General features: G+C 39.6%; 1 protein-coding gene across 1 annotated transcript; it reads right to left on the bottom strand.

Annotated features, from left to right (window-relative positions):
• Positions 1–84: 84 nt before the first annotated feature.
• Positions 85–21,903, bottom strand: LOC135466499 (splicing factor 3B subunit 2-like). The gene is made up of 24 exons (XM_064744017.1): positions 21,773–21,903; positions 19,643–19,692; positions 19,098–19,125; positions 18,387–18,469; positions 17,409–17,540; positions 16,050–16,244; positions 15,069–15,192; positions 13,738–14,396; positions 12,631–13,345; positions 11,579–11,682; positions 11,073–11,185; positions 10,524–10,602; positions 10,092–10,223; positions 9,119–9,205; positions 8,266–8,340; positions 7,358–7,510; positions 5,477–5,626; positions 4,745–4,834; positions 4,360–4,461; positions 3,757–3,864; positions 3,221–3,363; positions 2,533–2,737; positions 2,080–2,268; positions 85–1,444 (listed from the first exon to the last, which is right to left on the bottom strand). The coding sequence occupies exons 1-24, from the start codon at positions 21,861–21,863 to the stop codon at positions 1,379–1,381; spliced, it is 3,873 nt and encodes a 1,290-aa protein (XP_064600087.1). The 5' UTR covers positions 21,864–21,903; the 3' UTR covers positions 85–1,378.
• Positions 21,904–22,129: the final 226 nt, after the last annotated feature.

Raw genomic sequence — 22,129 nt, 5'->3', positions numbered from 1 at the left:
CACTCTTCAGTATGCTTTTTGAATAAACTAGCCTCAGATGTTAAACGTCAGAGAGGATTAAAATCTAACTCAAAGAGAAAAACTGTGTGATGATAAGACTTTATTCCAACACAAACAATGGCATCTATACATGTATGTGGGAAATGAGAAGTTTGTTGAGACCTTTGCTAACACGCACTGGCTAGCACTCCAGAGAAATCGGTTCATGGGGCATTGGTTCCAAAAATCACACAAATGTATTTTACCCCTCAAATGACCAGTTTCCTAAAGTGAAGGCAAACTTTTAAAGTCTCTAAATTATGTACCTATACCCTTATTTCTCAATGTTTCACTATAAAAATGGTACATTCATATGCAGTTTTATGTTATGAGAAAACTGCAACCCAAACTGTTTCTGCTTTGGTACAGAAAATCAAAGCACTTTACTTCTGTTAAAAGTGTAATTAAATATTTCTCAGAAATGTTCCTAATTATACAGTTGGGAAGCATGCCACTACAACCTCGAATTAGCAACAGCTGCGACATCCTTCACAAATGTTGCTGTTGTCTTGCGCTCAAGGCAACTCATTGAGTTAATGACCCATGTTTGAAGATAGGATGTCAAACAATCAGCTGACAGACAGAGCAACTTAACAGCGCTGTTCGCCTCGCTAAAAAAAGGGGCAGCTATAAAGACTAGGTTTATCCTTTTTTTAGTCAATGAGCCCTTTCTTGGGTGTTCATTGTGAAAAGCTGGTTCTTCAATGAAGTGACGTCGCTTTACCATGTGATAGCAACGTCAACTTTAAAATTCCCCACAAAGGTTAAGAATCAAACCCACTTATGTATCGTTTACTCATCTCTCATTTCTTGAATTCTCTGAGTGCAATGCTTTACATGATCTAAAATATCAGTTACAAAATGTTCAAGTTGAAAAAGCTTTCTTGTACTGAATTTAACAGGATTTCAATACACAGGTTGGAAAGAAAAACCTGATTTATGTTGTACATACCCTAATTCATCAACCTTTTCAACAGCACCTGCTACCAATATTTTGAAACATTCTGAGAGAACTATGAAGTGTAGAGAAATAATTTGCACAATCTTATGAAGCTTGCGTCTTTAACGACACAGACAAATCATTTTAGTGTAATTTTCATAATAACTGTAGGAATAAATTCAACTGTAAAAAAAGCGCTTCAGAGGTTGAAAAGGTTGAAGATTTACAGTAAACAGTTTTATTGTATGTATTTCCCTTTCTCAACACAAGTCTCTAGTATACAGTATTTACTGTAATCACAAAACTGTTGATGAAACACGTTCAGGTATTAAGATATGGGATGTGAGTCAGTAATGATGCGTATGTACAAATTAAGAAGAAAACTGTCCCAATGACACACTAGAACTTGAACTCTTTGTATTTCTTGGCCGATCGACTTGTGTCTTGTGACTGCTTTTTCCTTTTCTGAAAAGAGAAAAATTATAAATGGTCACTGCACAAATCAACCATTTACAGTGAAAGCTGCCACGAAAAGCTGCTGTAACAATATGGCCTACCTGTGATTCACAATCTACTGACAATGATTGTGGCATGAAGTTTAAGGATGAAATCATGCTTTTGAGCAAGATTTACAGGTCATCAGAAAGGCTCGTGTTCATGTCATTTCCATAATTTTAAGGAAAATAACATTTTGAAACAAGATTTCATTTGACATTAACTGCATCCTATCGCTTGAAATGTACCAGCATGTTTCCACAACGAATCGACTCTACATCACCACCCAACCACAGTGACGGATTCAATCTCACGATTTTTCAATTCAGCAGCCCCTATTTATCTTTCCACAATGTTAACAAAACAAACTTTTCTGCTCCACTCTTCTCAACCACAAATCAATTCCAATTGGATTTATCATTTTTACTCAAATTTATTTGAACATTCACATTGTACAGGTTCCTGTCTTGCCACAAGATGGCTGAAATATTGCTGGTGTGGAGTTAACTGTTCGTTCATTCATTCGTGCTGTTTCTAAATAATGTCCAATAAATCCACTCCTCTCAACCACAACGATCAAAGATGAAAAATGAGAACTGCCTCACCTTTTGCTTAGCTGCATGTTCTGCCACCATGTCTGTTAAGTCTTCCTTCTCTAGCTGCGACTGTTGTTCTCTCACCGTCTGGTCGTACTTAGCCTGCATGGCCGCTGTGTCCATGTCCAACTCGTCAGGGTTCAGTGCCACTTCCACGCCCTCTGCTGGCATCTTGTCTCCAAGGCGACGAGGAGCACCCTGAAAAAACACAACGGAATTTGGTTCATGTAAGACTCTGTTTCTTCCAGTTTAACTCGGCCCAAAAGTTATAAAATAGAAAATAATTCAGTAGAAACACGACAAAAAATGCAGTTCCATAATACTACGGCGCACAAGCAAGTCTCATTGGAGTCAACTGCTGTGGAAAAAAGTCTGGACAAGAAATCAGTATTTCAAGTTAGAGCGTACAAAATTTGTCAAACATGGTCAAAGAAGTTGTCAAAGTACAAAAAAGACACTCACGGTAGCAGCTGCAATATCATAAATATGAGCAGAACCCATCATAGCCCCTCCCACGTTTGTTTTCTTCTCTGGCAGTACAGTGTATAGAGCCGGTGTGTCCCCACCCTGGTCCATGGCATCTTCAATACGTCTCTTTCTTAACTCGATCATGTCCGGTGTTTCCACACCCACTGGTATAGAGGTCATACCACTTGGGGTCACCAACCTACACAAAACAAAGATATCACATAAATTTACATGGAGTCTGGCCATTACAGTCGTACTATACCACAATGTAACTTGCAGGCAGTTCAGTACATTTTTTTGTCCTAAATTGGAATTTATAAAGCACATATATTCTATTACATAGACTATGCCCATCTAGAAACCACGGGTCGTATTAGAAAATTTTTTGATGGGTGCACTAGATTTACAAAATGGTTACACAGGTAATATTTTTGAGGTGCAGTGGCTAAAGGGTGCACCCATTCACCTTTAATTTCGAACTGCGGAACCTACCAAGGAAGTCAGTTATTAGTAGTTGTCTCCCATAAGTTTCCCATAAGAAGGATTAATTTACCTGTTTTTTTCAAGGCCAAGACAAGTGTTTTTCAATTACCTGACCAATAACTTTTTTTTTACCAGCAGAAGACAAATCAGAAAACAAACCAGGTGTGCTATGGTTTGTGTTACCATGTGTCAGGCTTACCCCTCTCCTGCTGGTGTGATCAACCCTGTGGCCTGGTCACCTTCCTCCTCTGATTCCTCCTCCGACGAGGATTCCTCAGACTCTGACTCCGACTCCAATTCTCCCCACTGAGTCTTGTCCAGCTCCTCCTTCTCTGCTGGGGTCTGGAGCAACACCAACAACATTAATAACTGAGGTTATGGATACAAGTGCAAAATCAACATTTTGACATTAATCACAAATGTTATGGCGGACAAAAAAAATGCATCAGGAGACATTAATAATAGGAGTGATCCACCCTAAACATTCTAAATTAAAACCAGTCACGCAGAAAGTGTTTATCTACTGGTGGCCAGCATTATGGTGGAAGGAAACCGGGCAGAGCTTGGGAGAAACCCACAACCATCCGCAGGTTGCTGGGCTTGAAGCAACTCCATTGGTCAGAGGCTCACTTAGAGTGAGAACTGTTCCGCCACACACATGATTTGCCATGCATAGATGAGACGAAAAAATCAAACATAGGTGTGACATTCACTTGTTTCACGAGGGTAACTCACCTGTAAATCTACTCCTTGTGTGCCAAACACATCCCCATACAGAGGTTTACCTGTCTCATCCACAGGAGGTTTACCCCAGCCTCCAGCATGGTAACCAAAAGCACAATTCTGATGGGGAAAACAGAAGACAAAGTTAAAAAAAACTCAAGCTACTACATGTAACTTGATCAGCTACTGTATTAGATATATTTATATTTATTTCAGACATATTTTATGTACGTATATATGTATGCTTAGGGTTATGCTTAACAATTTTTTAGGTCATATAACAATGAGGAGTTATCAGCTGTACCTTCACTATGTCTTCTGGTGGCAGGGTGAGTCCATGTACCTTTGGAGTTTCCTGCCTTACTCAAGAACAATTCATTCCAATGGATGACTGTGGTTAATCCTTGGAGGATGTAACAAATCTCAATACTTAAAGCTGCGACCAAACCGGAGAGAGCTTTACTTCTGGCTTAACGCTAAAGGTATCAATAGCAGAGCGTATCTACACTTTCTCAGTTACTACTAGCAAACTTAAAGGGGTTGTTAGTATCTTATACTGAACAATCTATCCCCATTATAACACACCTAAGTGAAAGAGAATACAGGTTGACTTACCTCAGGGATGGGAGCATTCAGACCAGGTATTTTAAGATTAGGATACGAAGGTGGTGGACCATACCTTTGCATGGCAATAAGCCAGGGAGGGGGAACAGTGCTCTGTAAGAAAGGAGATGTATTGAATGACAAATAGTTACATCTTACACAATGTTGACTTTCCAGTTCCAAAAGTTTTCTCGCAACTTTGGGACCAAACTGTACAAGAAACATGTAGTTATTATCATCTACTTATTGCTACGCGCTGCTAAAGAGTACAAATCAAAGAAATTTACATACTCATTCATTATAAATAAGTACATGTAGAAAGGAATAAAGTTTGTTTTCAAGTTCTTAAGACTTTCATGCAAGCTGTTAAATGCCAGAAAATTAATATGCCACTTACCGCCCCCACAGGCATTCCCAGGGCTGTCTTCAAATCATCTGAAAGATTCCCCGGCTTTTTCTCCTTCAATTTTGTCTCAAACTCTTTGCCCTGAGAACAGAGCACCAGAACAAAGACATTTATTGAAATAATCTATGTACCACATGTTAATTACAACCTATGCAGTTTCCTCCATCCATGGTATACATAAACCAAAATGTTTTTGTAATCAGATGAGCACTGGAGTGATTTCTTGACATGGAATCTTGATGTCATCCAGATGCAATTACATTCCCTGAGCATGAAGTACATGCATACATAACTCTCACTTTATATACACATGTATGTTAGATGAAAGATCACTTGTGCAGGAAAAAATTTTTTTTTCAAAATGCATATTGCCGCACGGAATCAAACTATTTCAAACCAAAAATATGGATGACATCACTGAGACCTATTGTTCCCAACAGACCAACATAGAATCCAATGTTTTAAAGTAAAATGTTTTACTTGGCTGGAAAATTCAAATAAAAAAGTCAATCATTTTTCCAGTCACAGTGCTTTATATATACTTCATTTTGGTGTTACTTGATGATGACGTCCTCAGCCAGGGATCTTCTAACACTTCAACTTCATTTCATAATTAATAATAATAAATGTGGACAACAAAACTCCCAAAGTTATTGAGCTGAGAGATGTAAATGTAAAATATTATATGTTATATTACTTCACACATTTTTTATTTCAACAAACCTCATAATAGAGATCCCCATGAATAGTCATTTTTGGTTTGGTTTGCCATTTAAAGAATGCATCATGAAGTTTCTGATAATCAATGTCAATCTTCCCAAGTTTGGGCCGAACTTTCTCCCTCATCTTTGCCTTCATTGTCTTCTGGTCCTCCTGCACACATAATAAGAACATTTTCATTAAAGTTCCATCAATACATTTTCATTAAGGTTCCATCGACACGCAAAGACACTTTATAGTTTAACTCTACCAGCCTGTAATGTCAAATCAGTGGTTTCTAAATCACGGCCAACTAGAAAAAGTTAATATTCAGTGAAAATATTGTTTTCTAGTTAAAAATCTACCACAAGATATTCAGCATATAAATGCTACCGTAAATCACATAGAATTTAACCAATAGTTTCTGGCCATAAAGTTTAGCCAATCTGAGTTGCCGGAGGAGATGACAGGGGAGAGTGACCAGTCCCCAGTGACAATCTGACTTCTGGGCCTTGCCACATGGGGTAAACTCTCCAGGTATGGACTGAGAGAAGGACAATTATACACTCACTAGTCCAGCTAGACCCTCACTGAAATGTTGTTGGTTGTGCGTAACAAGCAATTGATCTGTTCTCAAGGTTGTGTCCGTCGTTCGTCAGGAAAAAAAAAAAAAATTTTGTGAAGACCTGTGAAATAACTAACTCCCTGTTGGTTACTTCCACACAGTCTGAGTTGGGAGTGGCATGACATGAGATATTAGACTCCCCTTCCCCTCTAATTAAACTTCATAAAGGCTTAGGCTGGTAATCCGCACCGCATGGGGGTCAACTACAGGGCTTAACAGTGAGACTTAGGTGGTCGGATCGAGTCTCTGCTGTGACCATACCCAGAGTTGTGTGAAAGGCTGGAATCAGCCATGATATCAACATAACTCAGCTGTTTACATCTGAATACTCAATAGGTTATAGCTTGGCACCTCCTCCTCTTTCAAATTTTCATACAATGAATGCCATTGTTAGATCATCAAAGCCTACACTGGTAAGATGTGATCACGAGTTCTGATTCAAACAAACTGCGTGAAAATGGATTTTCTTACAACAATAAAGGCAAACCTGTAAAGCTGAACCTAATCGTGGTAAGTTGGAGCAGAGAAGTGTTGCATTTATATTTGTAACTAGCTTCTGAAACACATATTCACATTTCAATGATGACTTGAAAGACCTGTTCTTTGTTACCGGTCCACCGTCTGACCTCAATCTGCCTGTTTTGTCATGACACACTCTCACAGATCATACATGTAACATGCATTCTGGTAGAAGATATGTAGAGATGGTAAGCCTACCAGTGCTAATATTTATTTATTTTTTATTTATTTATTTGATTGGTGTTTTACACTGTACTCAAGAATATTTCACTTATATGACAGTGGCCAGCATTACGGTGGGGGGAAACTGAGCAGAGCCTGGTGGGAAACCAACGACCATCGGCAGGTTGCTGACAGACCTTCCCACTTATGGCCAGAGAGTACTAATATTTTGTTGCTCACTGAAGCACTTTGGCACAGCTCACTCGGCACACCATACATGCATGCATTCAAAATATTTTGAATGGATTTCAAGGTAAAAAGCCCTCTATGCATATTTTTCATATTACATGAATACCATTTCATGTAACTCTGGCTTGGATTTTCCACTACACAGCTCATAATCGTGCTGCCATACAAACAGGATTATGAAAAAAGAAAAAAAATCTGAGATCTTCACCCTCTAATCTGTAAGTTATTGTATATCTATCCATAAATCTTACCTGTTGAAACCAGCCGGCTCAATTCACCAATATATAGACAAGATATGCTAAAGCAAATCTGCCACCAAAACCCAAAACACCTAAACAATTCAGTCTCACCTTATCTTGTAGAGCCTGCCTCATCTCCATGATACCTGTGGCCTGAATATACTCTGGTAGTTCAAAAGGAGGTTTCTCTATACCTCTCTTGCCCTGTAGGTACTTTCTCTTGAAACACCAATGTCGCGGGACAGGCACTGTGTTACGGGTGGCCTAAAAGAAATATCTGATTTATTTGACTGCTGTTTTGACACTATACTCAAGAATTTTTCAATAGTAGCATAAGTTGGGTTTTATGGGAGGAAGAAATCAGAGTTGCCAGGCCACTCAGCCTGGACACACTCCCCTTGACAGTAATAACTGTAACTAAGTTAGGCGTGACCTAAAACAAATAACTGTAAATAAGTTATGCATGACCTAACACAAATAACTGTAACTAACTTACGTGTGATCTAAAACAAATAACTGTCACTAGGTTACACATGACGTATAACAAATAACTGTAACTAAGTTAGGCATGACCTAAAACAAATAACTGTAACTAAGTTACACGTGACCTAAAACAAACAACTGTAACATTAACAGATAGGTAAGAACACCATGAATATCTGACCTAGTGCACACTGGGAAAATTGGGATGAACAAACAGGTAATCAATGTATCAAATCTTTCAGTATGTGTCAGATTTGAGCTTGGGGAAATGCTTATCAAAGCAGTTCAGGGCCTTTTCCAGGAGTTAAGCCTTGTTGATAAGACTATTATGACCGTTTTGGTAGTATCTTTAACCACTCAACCATTATAAGACTATGAACATGTGAAACTTTATGATATGAAAAATGTGTATTGCCAATTTTATAGCTCTTATTCCACAAAGTACATGACTTGTAGTGGATGTTCTTATATTTCTTTGTTCAGATGGGAGTGGAGGGGGGGTGGGAGTGGAGGGAGTGGGGTATTGGGGAGATTACCTTGAGGTGAACCAGTAGACGTGGATCTTGTGCTGTAACATCATGCATCTCCACAACATCCGGACGTGTTACCAGCTGTCAAACAAACGAGGTCAGAAGCATAAATTGAGTGGCAAAGGATGAATGCCCTTTTTACATCACCAACAAATGTTGGATGAAAATTCATATCCTTTTGAATTGTCTTGTCATGTCAGTGATTATTATCAAAGTTTATTTCAACTACTGTAGACCCAATCCACACTTAGGTTGCTCAATTCTAAAAGTTCTCTTGATCTTTCAGAAGGAAGATTGACATTCTCCTGGAAAATGCACGTCTCTGCACCAAAAGTCATACCTTATTTGCCTCTAAAAATGCCCTAGGATGGGTACACTATCAGTGGAATTAAAGTATTGGTGTTTTGGACAGTACATGGCAACGTTCACACTGTGTGATGTGTCTTTACAGTGATATTTGTCAAATGCTACAAGTCATAACAAAAATCATTTGTACTGTTGGCTGGACTTGAAACTTACAGCCACCGCACTTACTAAAGGCTCCCGAGTCATTACACCACACTGGCATGCTATCCACGGAGGCCACGGAGGCCTCGGTTTGTCGGTAAAAGACCTAAATTTTCACCATGACTAAATTGCATAAGTTTACCTGATTCTGAGGGTTCTGTTGATGTTACAAAGGTATTTTAGCTTCGTTTGGAAGGCAGGATGATACTCTAATTGGAAAAATGTAAATATCAGCACCAAACGTAACACTTTATGTCATGAATTGTCTCTAAAAATGATATTTCTGGGCGAAATTTTAGTCACTTCCTGCATATGCTGTTCGTTCAGAGCACGAGACAAGAGAACATCCCACCTGTTTTAACTCGGCAACACTTAATCTTGTTAGCTTCTTCAACTTCTTTTTGGACATCTTCGGCTTCTCCTCCTCAACTGGCGGGAGCTGGAAAAGACAAGAGACAGATACTACCATTTGCAAACATTTATTGTAGTAGGAAGTAATCACGTCAAGTGTGATTTCATTGATAGGAGTCATTTATCGGTAACTTATCTTAAAACAGCACAGCCAGGCTAAACATACCCTTCAGGAAAAACAAATGGCATTCGCTAATGATGTTGACGTTCTCATGGCTTGGAAAAAAGACATAAAAAGTGGACACAAAGTACATAGCATTAGCTGTTCACTATAAAAACCTTGGCACTCAACCATAGCTCTATGCCTCAAAGCTGTCAGGCCTACTTGTGTATCCTCCTTTCATTGTGACAATGATAATATTCTGTCACTTATGTATCGGCCACTGGGTCAAGGTCTAGAGGACACCGAGAACCACAAATCATCATGCATGACACACTTCTGCAAACAAGTGCAGACGAAGCCGGATTTGAAACAGGATAAACACCAGTGGACTCTCCCAGAATAAAGTTGATTCACGCCACAGATCAAAGAATCCCTTTGTCACTGAGTGAGATAATTTAAGCACATAGCACCATTCTTGCAAATGGACATGTACAAGACCCAGGCATTGGGATTTAAGATTGTACTGAAGAATATGATGGTTCATTTCATGGGTGGAGTAAACTTTGAGAATCGGAAAGCTTGGATAAAACCACAGAACTTTGGCTGGTCACTTTGCGAATTTTTCCACACGAGAGCAAGCTCAATATGTACCATATTCAACCGTAACAGCCCTATTAGATTTATGCAACATATTAGATTTATGCAACATATTATTCCCAGAAATTCCTAAAAAATAGTTGTGGAAGGATGTGACTGAAACAACACCATGTGTGTCTTAGCGACTGAAATACAAGCATCTTGACTAACTAACATCATCATCATCATCATTCTCCATTTCTGGCTCATCAGCCAGTATCCCTCGGGACTTGACAGGCTCCGCTTGTTTCTCCTCTCGCTTTTCATCTGCCGCACTTCTCACCGGTAACTTTTCTGGTTCTGTAAGCTGACAACCACAAAAGAAATAATTTCAATTAGCACAACTGTAAACTATATATTTAAAAAAAATTGTTTTTCATAACTTGTTACATAATAATGTGCACGCAAATTTAGATACTCATGACACATGTACATCATGATTTCATACACAAGTAATCTCACCTTCACAAACAGATTTAATATATCTGGAGACAGTCAAGCATCGAAAAATGCATTAATACATATCTACATGTATACAGATTTTGAGTTAATCAGGTTCAGCGTTGACTTTTGTCCAGATGTCTGACACATTTCAGCAACTTCTTACCTTAAATGCTTCAAATATTTTAGCAAATGTGTAATAGTTAGGGTCAGTTGGCTCCAAATCCAGTTGCTCCTGTACATACCTGAAATTAGACATTATTTGTTGATAACAGACTTCAGTTATAAATTTTTTTTACAAACTTCTCAACATTCTGACATCGCAAAAAATATAAGTAAAACATCATCATGTTGAATATGATGTCTTCAGATTCAAAACACAAAGAACCTTAAATAGTTCATCTTCCATTATTTATTCATTTTAACAGTTGATTGTCATATAATGCCATAGTCATGGGTCAATGTCATGTGTGGAAGAAACCAGTGCCCAGGATAAACCACCAACCCTTTGGCAAGGTACCAAAGAACTTTCCCACCCGTGATATACAGATTTCCAACCATATTGGTGGAAGACGTGGTCTTAGAGGAACGCTAGATAGCCATATAGCCATATAGGCATCATCATCAAGGCCCAATGAACTGTGCGAGTGGAGGTGAAATAAAAAACAGACAGCAAGTTTAAATCATTCATCTACAACTGTGTAACCAGCCTTACTCCACTTCTACACGGCTATCCTCTTTTTCTTTTAATGGAGTCACCTCCTCTTGCTTTTGGAAGCGATTCTTTTTTGCCTTCTTCTTTTTCTTCTTACGGCGCTTATTCTTGGACTGAAAGAGACGGTTTTGTTATCAACAACATGTGGATTTTCCTTTTAGTGATCAGAATAGTCAGCACCAATTTGGATCAAGTCATTTCTTAATGTACACCAAGAAACTTAAATGAAAAAATGAATGAATGAATGATTAGTACTACCAAAGCAAGCTATAAATAAAATACATGAACATGATGCATGTAAAATAGATGGATATCAAATTCAACACTACTGATGTCAAACTCAAATAAATCCACGATAAAAAACTGCAACACAGATTCAAACAGCTGGAAATACACTATTACACATTATTAATCAGAACACCTCTGAAACAACCTTAAATTTCATGAAGCACTGAGCTCTCCACCTGACATATGTTTTCATGGTGATATAAATCTGTCAATCTCACCTCCTTGTCTGTGGGTGTGGTTTTGGCTGGCTCTTCCTCTTCCTCTTTCTCCATGGTAACTTCCTCCTCCTCATCATCATCATCATCAGCATCTCTAAGAGGAGCTGTGCAAACAAAAAGTTAACGTTGTGATGAAAGCATTCTATCTTAAGACTTTAGTGCACACAACTCCTGACAAACAGTGTTGTACCTATACAAAATTACTGGCCCTGATAGCACAGTTGGTAGAGCATCCACTTTGGGAGCGGTAGATCCAGGGTCAATCCTGGTTCGAGTCACACCTAAGACCTTAAAAGAGGAAGTTGTAATTTCTTGCTTGGCGTTCAGCATGAAGGGGATAGTGCAACAACTGGTTGACCCGTATCAGCGTAATGGGTCAGGCAGGCGTCTTACTTGCCTTCGGTAAGCTGTCTCAGTGAAGCAGCACTAGATAAAAGAGCGGTGGAATTCCGTCCTACAACAAGGAGGCACATTACATGTACTCTAAGGATTCCTTCGTCGTCATATGACTAAAAAATTGTTAAGTGCAACATTAAACCCCTAGCACTCACTGACCCTATACAAAATTAATTATCCTACAAAATAAATACGGATACTGCAATGAACTCCTTACTAGAATCACAATGTATTTCGGATTCTATTATTCATACAGTCTGTTTGTATGCTTAACAGACATTTGCATGTACTATTACTTCAATATTACAATTTTCATAACCATATTTCTTTATAATTTCTTTTAGCATATGAAGTTCTGTAAGTTCCATTCTAACCAGAAACTATTCATTAATTACTCTAATTAGAACGATTAGACAGAACGATTCTACCACACAATACTCAAATATGCATCATAAACACTGAGAAGTGTGATTAAGAATAACACCTTAAAAACCATTTATGCAATATACAGTTATAATACAGCACATAAAACCAGAACCAGCATGTCTAAAATTCTAGTATAAACTAGTCTTGATCCAGGTCATATCCCTTCATCTAAACCATCCAATACAACCAATACAGAACAACATGAAAGTAGCGGACAATTGCTCACTTACACGACTGGTCCATTGCATCCTCGGCTGACACACCCACTTGCTGAGCTCTCACATCCTTAAAAGCCAAAACTTTTTCCAGTGCCTGTGGAAGCCGGATTTCCTTGCCCTGAGGACCCCTACTATCTTGGTTTTGCTGTCTCTCCACAGCTTCATTTTTCAATGGTCTGTCTGGCACTTTACCCCTGTCTCCAGGCACTGGTGGGCGATCACTCATTTGAGGAGGCCTGTCTCCCATCACTGGAGGTCCGCCCATCATAGGTGGCCTGTCTCCCATCATAGGTGGCCTGTCTCCCATCATAGGTGGCCTATCTCCCATATGTTGCGGCCTGTCTCCCATATGTGGTGGCCTATCACCCATCATAGGTCTATCTCCTATTTGAGGTGGCCTATCATTCATCATTGGCGGTCTATCTCCCATTTGAGGTGGCCTATCACCCATATGAGGGGGCCTATCATTCATCTGAGGAGGTCTATCACCCATCTGGGGTGGCCTATCACCCATATGAGGTGGCCTTTCTCCCATATGTGGTGGCCTATCTCCCATATGTGGTGGCCTATCTCCCATATGAGGTGGCCTTTCTCCCATCATTGGTGGCCTATCACCCATTTGAGGTGGCCTATCACCCATCTGCGGGGGTCTTTCTCCCATATGCAGTGGTCTTTCGCCCATTTGTGGAGGCCTATTTTCCATCATTGGCGACCTTTCCACCATCATCTGAAAGATCCAGAAGATACTTACACATCGCAGTATTTCATACTCAAATATATTAAAAATCTCAAAGCAGATTTCACTGCAATCGCTGTGAGTTCAAGTCCAGTTCATGCTGGCTTCCTCTCTGGCCGTACATGGGAAGGTCTGCCACCAACCTACGGATGGTCATGGGTTTCCCCCGAGATCTGTTTGGTTTCTTCCCACCTAATGTTGGCCGTCGTCGTGTAAGTGAAATATTCATGAGTATGGCGTAAAACACCAATCACATAAATAAATAGAAGTTACCCAGATATTACAATTCTCCAAAGATTTCAATCGGGTAATCAACTCATAACTAATACTACTAGAAAATACTCAGACTTTATAGTTCCCATAAAGGTTTTTCATTCACTCACCTCTCTCCCCTCAGCAAAGCTGGGTTGGGGTGGCGGTGGACCTTGTGGAGGGGTAGGTGGTTCTGTTGTCTGTAGAGACATCAGTGGAGGCGGGGGACCTGGGGTCAGACTGACAGGGGAGGGGGTTGAAGTGGGGAGGGACATGAGGGGCAAAGGGGCTGATGGGGGAACAGGTTGAGGGGGTTGCTGGGGAGGCATAGGTTGAAAGGCTGGAGGCTGAGGTGCCTGGATAAGGTTAGGGGGCTGAGCGCCGAACTGCAGGCCATCTGAAACGTGTACAACTGTCACCTGTCCAGGTACCCCTCTCATCTGCTCTGGGGGTTCGGGAACGCTCACAGGTTGTGGAGCTTCAGCTGGCACAGGCATGAGGGGTGTTGTGATTATCTGCTGGGGAGGCTGGGGCACCATCTGCGGGGGCGGGACAATCTGTACCTGCTGGGGAAGGGGAGGCACCGCCTGAGGGGTGAGAGGGGTAGTGAGCACCTGCTGCGCCTGGATAAGCTGGGGCTGCTGAGGTGCAGCCAGGATCTGCACGGTTTGAGGCTGTGCTGTAGGGGGAATGGGCGCAACGCCTAGTGGGATGGATGCTGGCTGAGGATGTGGATGGGCCGGTGCCTGGGCAATAAACTGAGGTGGAGGCCCCTGCGGTCCACTTGCTCCTACAAAACATGACATAACCAACATAATCATTAGGGATGAACTGCCTTCACTGATACAAAACTTGCCATTTTTTACTAATTAGTACCAGTACAGCAGCGTTCATGAAAAATTGCATGAAATTATTGATCATTTACTACATTTATATATACATGTATAATTTGACAAATTCTTCAGAATCTAACAGTTTTCACCACAGCAGTCTGTTTTAAAAGAACAGAAACCTGTGCAGTGTGAGGGAAACCACCATTGAAGTACCTGAAAAAGCAACAGCTGACCCATTAGAAGAAAGAAGGAAGAAGGAAAAGCTAGAGGGATCAAACAGAGGTTAAATCTGAACAAGCATTATCAATGGTCACAACTTAGCAACCTCAATTTTAAGGCATATGGCACATAGGCTAGCTGGTTAAGGCATTGACGGCCTAGAGACTGACAGATCAATTAAATGTTATAATTTAGCATCATTTTTCTTCCAAACACTTCAAGATAATCAAACTCAACAGTATGCTGACTGTTCTATACATGACATAACATTGTTTTTAAAGCAGACCATCTGAGGTTTTTTACACTATTTTTAAATAAAAGTTAAAATGTGTGACATTTCTCTCAATACCAGAAAGAAGTATAGAATTAACAATGGATTAACTTCATACAAGAGAAATTGTAGGACACACCTTGAAACTGATGAATACCACCAGTCTCTTCTCTCTGACGCTCAATTATCGCCAGCTGTTGTTGTTGTAACAGCTCTACCTCTTTCAACCTCAAGGCCTCTTGTTGTTGTCGTTCTGCTAAAATCTACAAAATAAATCCATTTTCATTTCATTCTTGTGTTATCCCACACTAAAAATTTTTTTTCCATTTATATGATGGTGTTAAGTCTTTTGGGTGGAATAAACCAGTGTGTCCAAGATAAACCACTGACCTTTGGGAAGTTAATGACAGACTTTTACATCTGTAACGTACAAACTTGCAGGCCACATTAGTGGGAGACCAATTGTTTTCAACAACTGCAAGAAAGCACAAAGTGCGCAAACACACACCTTAATAAGCGCGCTATGTCGCAATTCCTAAACAGAAGCAATTTCACAACAGATGTCACATTTCCCATATAGGACTTATACTCAGTCTTCCACTCAGGGCCATAGTTAAGTGATTAGCAAATGTTAAAACATAGGAGGCCCAGCATAAAAACATTCCTCAGACAGAACTTACAGACTTGCCTAGCCGCAGCAAATTAAATCAATCTGCCTGATTTCCTTCAATCACGTCCTGCAAGCCATACTTTATGCAAGATTGGGGGCCTCCGTGGCTCAGTTGGTTAGCGTGCTAGCACAGCGTAATGACCCAGGAGTTTCTCACCAATGCGGTCGCTGTGAGTTCAAGTCCAGCTCATGCTGGCTTCCTCTCCGGTCGTAAGTGGGAAGGTCTGTCAGCAACCTGCAGATGGTCATGGGTTTCCCCCGGGCTCTGCCCGGTTTCCTCCCACCATAATGCTGGCCGCCGTCATATAAGTGAAATATTCTTGAGTACGGCGTAAAACACCAATCAAATAAATAAATTTATGCAAGACTGAATGCACTGATGCCAACATAACATAACTGGACATATTCAACGTGGACCATGAGTGACTTTGGTAAGTAATTATGATTCACCCGTTGTTGTTCTTTCTCAGCCAATATCATCTGTTGTTGTTTGGCCACTCTTTCTTTCTCTTGAGCTTCTTGCTGAGCTAGCATTATCTGCTGCTGCCAGCCAAGGGCTTCTTTCTCTTGGTCCTTCTTTAACTCTTCTTGTTCTATCATCTGTTTCTGGATTTCAACTTTCATTCTGAGATTAGCATCATCGTCCTGAAGCAAAGTTGGAGGAAATGACAAAAATCAAACTGCTAGGCCAATGACAAAATTCCAAATCAAATTCTTGGGTTTTGACAGAAAATGACGCGGTAGAAATTACTTCAGCGAGTCAAGCATTAATATTTTGTCTTCTCTAATACACTTTAAAAAAAGTTGTTATCTTACAAAAGAAAACATATCTGTTCTCAAATGTAGCAGTGGTATTTCATGTATTGTATCATATTTCACCTCAAGTTTGACGTTTTTGAGATGACAAATCTTGCTTGATTCTGATTAAATCGTTCACATTATAGTGCCATTAAAGAGATTTTGTGAAAAAGTGTGATTTTTGAAAGGCCTTTATAGGCTTCTAACATACTTTATGCACTTTAACATAACAAACTTTATGTGAAATACAGTATATTGGTTATATCTTATAATTTACAGGGTTAATTTTGTTTAAAGGAGAAGAAAACTTTAAAAAATGACACAGCAGGATGAAAAGGGCAGATTTTTTTTTTCTATCTGGTGGTGCCTCCTGCATAATTTTGCGATTTTTCCTCGCCGTACACGTAAAGCCTGAAAATGGCAAAGCTGGCATAACTCGCCCAGTCCATTACGTCCTCCGTCTTTAACACCCTGTAATTTATTCTGGGGGTGTGTTGCCTTTCCGCCAGTGAGAGTCGTTAAAACTGCCGACTTGTTTGTGTAAACTTGGAACCATTCCCGTTTCCCAATCGTTAAGTTGAAAACAAACTGTACTGTTTGTTGTCTTCTGGGAAGAAGAGTTCTACTGGAAATGTATGAACTGCACTTCGGCTGTTTCCGATGGCAATTCTCCTCCTAACACAGAAGACTTCAGGACTAGTTCTCAGGCAAAATGGAGTCACCTATAGCAGATTTTGGTGCTGACTTTATAATTTTATCAACTTGAGGTACATACTAGAATCTTTTTATGGCATGCACCTGCGAGGAAATGTATACTCTTTTCAATGGTATCTGACTGACATTTAAATTTTCTTCTCCTTTAAAGTAGCCTACTTTCAGCCTACAGGTGCTGAGATTACTACAATAATACTGGGACTGGAATGATATACCAGCATGTCAAATAATATAAAATATCACAGTTACATTTATATATATACATATTTAGTGAAGAAAAACAGTTGAGGAACAAACCTCCATAAGTTGCTGAGGTGCCACAGAGGATGGTGGATCCCCTACCATGGGTGGGGGTGGGGGTGGGGGTGGAGTAGGGTCCGCAGCAGGGGCAGGCTTGACTGGAACATCAGGCTCCTCAGCAGGTTCTGTCTGTTAAGACAATTAAAATACTCCATTATTCACAAACAGCACCCTTGCCCTCCTCAACATAGTTTACAAGAACCTGGAATATTCATTTATTGCAAAAAAAAAAGAATATTATCTGATTGGTGTTTTACTCCATATTGAAGAAAATTTCACTCACACAATGACAATTAGCATTGTGGTGGGAGGAAACCAGGCTACCCATGAGCATCAGTAGGTTGCTCCCAGGCCTTTCCATGTACTAAAAAAAAAGAAGGCCAGCAAGAGTCACGGCGATTCTTTGAGAAGCTCCTGAGTCAGTGTGCAATCTAGCCGCTTTACCCCACATGACAGAATTACATGAGTAATCAGTTGGTTAGGGCGCTGGCGCATCATAATGACTCCGTAGCCTTTCACCAATGCGGTCGCTGTAAGTTCAAGTCCAGCTCAAGCTAGCCTCCATTTCCGGCTGTGAGTGGGAAGGTCTGTCAGCAACCTGTGGAATCTCGTGGGTTTCCCCTGTGCCCTGCCCAGTTTCTTCCCACCATAATGCTGGCCGCCATAGTATAAGTGAAATATTCTTAAGTACGGCATAAAACACCAATTAAATAGATCAAAAAATAAACAAATAATACTTCACTACCAATACCAATGATTTACTTATTATATTACTTCTCTGATTGATGTTTACCTCCAAGTTAGGACCAGTAAGTGATATGAATGAGGTTTTGCATTACCACACTTCCACAACTCTACATGGCCAAAATAACAGATTCATGATTACACTGTATTCATACCAGCATACGAAAGGGACGAAAGGTACAAGTATATATCCTTAATCATCTGTACATTGGTTTCACAAACTGAACGTACCTGTTCAGGTGCTTTAGGCTCAGCAGGTTCTTCAGCTGGTGTTTCTGCTGGTTCAGCGGTTTCCTCTTCAGCGGCCGCCTCAGCTGACAGAAATAAGGCATTCAGACTGACGGACTGATTGATTGATTGTTTGAGTGATTGACATAGCGCAATACTTACGAATTTTTGCACACATTCTGACCATACAATACTGAAAAATATTATGTAATATACATATACAGGCAAACATTATGTCAGTTAAAAAGAAGACAACAAATAATATATATGTAACTTTAATCACTGTGAATGAGTAAAAAAAACACAGAACTGAACAGTTGTAATCATGTCTTCACACATGCTAGGTCACTCTATAATTCAACTTTTAATCTGGAATTTTCATTATTTAAACGAAATATGACAACATGGCAGTGCTTTTGATTTTGATGACCTACACTGTACATGTTCTGCTTACTTTTAAATGCAATATCTCAGTCGTACAACATTACAAAAGTCAAATAGGTATGCTTTTTAAGCTGTGGAAGGGATACATCATTAATACATATTATATATACATTTGATCTGGTCTTTTCCTTTTCCTTCTCAAGATTAATCCCTTGAGAAACATCAGGTACAATTTCATGCAAAAAATGAATCGTGAATGTGATATCAGTTATTAAAGATTTTCAAGTTCATTAATTTGCATTTACAAATGAATATTCAAACAAATCTTACCCATAGCATTGGCCTGCTGTTCTTTTTCCTGGTAAAATAAGTTAAAGAGTTATGTATAATGTATACATTTACAGAAATACAAAAACATAAAACACCTGTACAATCATAAACTTTAAGTTCATAATCTAACACGCTAATTTCCATAAAACAAACATAATACAGTAATGATAATAATAATGATAATAATCAAGTTTCTAGACAAACCCAGTGTACTTTAGAGTGCAGAATATGTGATAATCTGACAGTTAAACATCAACAGGGCTGCACCAAATTACCTCCCTTGAGAGAAGTAGCATGAGCTGGTTGACCTATCTTTAAGGCACATTTTAAGCCAGGCTAAACAATAATTCAAAGGTAAATTACAAGCTGTAACACTACAAATGTTTGTAAGCGACTATGATAAAAAAAAAAAAAAACATGAAATGCTCATACAGTAAACCACATAACTTTAACAAGTGGCTGACAAACTTCATGACATCAAGCCGAAAATAAAATTTCACTGTTACAGTTAGCTAAACAGGTACCAGTAATGGAATAAGTCTTACCAATGCAACATAATGGGCACGGAGCCTTTTCACCAGATCTGCCTTCAAACCTACAAAGACAAAAGCAAAATGCTACCATTTGAAAGATAAACACATTGAGGATGTTGTATTTTCTTGTTTATTTAAGCCTGGTTACACTTTAGTCCACTTGAACTTAGGCATATTAGACTGAGAAGTGTAATTTTAAAACTGAATGTTTTATCAGACATGACCTTTTCACAGGAATTATGCCTGCCTGTAAGAGGAATGGTGATACACAAGAGGAGGAAGTCATCATTACCATAGATACTCAAAAGCATTATTAATCTTTTTATGTATAGAAAAAGATGTTTTCAGGCAATACACAGTATTTCATTTGCACCTAGACCAAAGCTTTTCTTTCAATGGGTCTACTATCTTTGAAGGATAAAACAACACACAATGACACAAAAGGCATTCTCATCTGGCTTAAAAACACAACCAGTTAGTTTTAAATCGCTAGATTATTCCTACTTCAGCCAAGCATTCTTTCTGAAGCTAAAGTGGGTGCATAACATCATTCAGAGAAGAGTACCAATTGTCATGTGAAGTGGTATCCAACAGACAGTTCTTGTTTAAGAGTATTTTCGGACATGATGCCTCTGCACCTTCACCAAAAGTATCAGCCTAACATCTGTATTTTGGACTATCCAGAAGACTCACAAACCCTCGGACCAGATAACAGCCAAACAAACCAGCCTCGAGCTGTAGGTGAACATGTAACCTGCACTGGACAAGTGACCCAGACAACACCATCATAGACAAAAGCAATGCCATTTTAGCGTCCGAGATCGCTATGCCATTAGGTTTGGTAAGCCATGGCATTAGGTTTAGTAAGCCAAGGATTGGCCCAAACAAATGTCTGAGTGTGCATTTTCAAGAATATTTCACTTATACAACTTAGGCCAGCATTATGGCGGGAGGAAACCGGGCAGAGCCCACGGGAAACTCATCACCATCTGCAGGCTGCTGGCAGACCTTTCCATGAATGGCCGGAGAGGAAGTCAGCATGAGCTGGATTTGAAAGCGTAAAGGTGTCTGCAAACTTAAGGCTATGGAGACAAACCTGATGTAGATTATCCAACCTATACAAAGGAGATAACTACTGACACTTTTAGCATATTTCTACGTGCTTAATCTTTTCTTCAATTTTGTTTAATATTTTTTACAATTAGCCAGAATGCGTGTCAAAAGGTCTAACTTGCCTAATAGTGGCAGTGGTAATTGTATGCATGATTCCCCTCACTGTGAGGAGTATGCATTCAAACATGGCGGTTGGAGTCGGAATTTATCAAGCTTCCACTTTAGCTTCATGCTTGTGTGGATTTACTAGTGATGACACCTGGGAATATCTACCTGGAATTGATAGCTGAGACTACTGTGATTATGGACAGACAATTTATTTGATGCCCAGCAGTAGTATACTGAAGCCAGTAAGGGAAGTACAGAGATGTACAAGGTAAGCTTGTGGAAGAACACAGGGCTGTGATTGTATACGTAATCAGAGCTCTACAGCGCTACATACGTCCCTCCTCGATTCAGAATAGATGTCCTGCTTCATCGTGGAGTAGTGGGATGGCAGCATTCGCCTCAGATTTGTATGCCGTGATAACCTTCATGGCTATAATAAATCTATTCTAAATCGAGTAGGCACATATGATAGCAGTGTGGTGGATGCAGAAAGCAGGTCTTTAGGTTGGCGTCTTGTAATTGCGCAAGATATGTTTGATAACACAGACAATTGGACCTTCATTGAGTACAAAATTAACATTGTAAGCTTCGCAACTCCAATGATGCTAGGCCAGTATAAGAAAAGAAGTTGGAGTCTTTCTGGACTATATAAAGGGGACTGTTCATTCAATGTCTAGATTTCGTCAATCTCTCAATTTCATCAAATACAGCACTTTATTCAACAGTAACAAAAGTTTTCCAGATTTCACCCGTTTGATTTTGTGAAACAATCTTTGTTTCTTCAAACTCCCAAATGTAACATACCCACTGGAATCATAAAAAAAATATGACGCTACGTACAACAGTCGCACACACATGCGTATGCAACAACAACAGCTTTTTCTTATAATTTCCCACACACGTACCACATCCTGTGCTTACCTGATGTGCTAAGTCCAAAAGCAGACAAACGCTCCTTCAAGTCTACAACTCGCAGTTTCTGCAAGGCCGTGGGACTGGGAACAGGATCCATTATTGTGAATCCTTGAGACAAAAACAGAAAATCAACCAAGTCCCGGCGAAAGCAGTGGGACAACTCTTTAAAAATCTAACTTCTTATTTATGGATATGGACTTTCGCAGAAAATGTGGTTATTGCATATTTAAATCCAAACGACTTTAATATGACAAAAAACAGATATTTTAAAGCGTTACTGGTAATACTGACTTCGGTAAAACGTGTTCTATTTAATTTTTGTGCGTATATGTATGTCCTTTTTCAGAAATAACACAGTCTGAC

The sequence above is a fragment of the Liolophura sinensis genome, chromosome 6, assembly GCF_032854445.1.
Source record: "Liolophura sinensis isolate JHLJ2023 chromosome 6, CUHK_Ljap_v2, whole genome shotgun sequence".
NCBI lineage: Eukaryota > Metazoa > Mollusca > Polyplacophora > Chitonida > Chitonidae > Liolophura > Liolophura sinensis.
The sequence above is the reverse complement of the archived record's forward strand: the minus strand, read 5'-3'. Positions and strand labels throughout refer to the sequence as shown.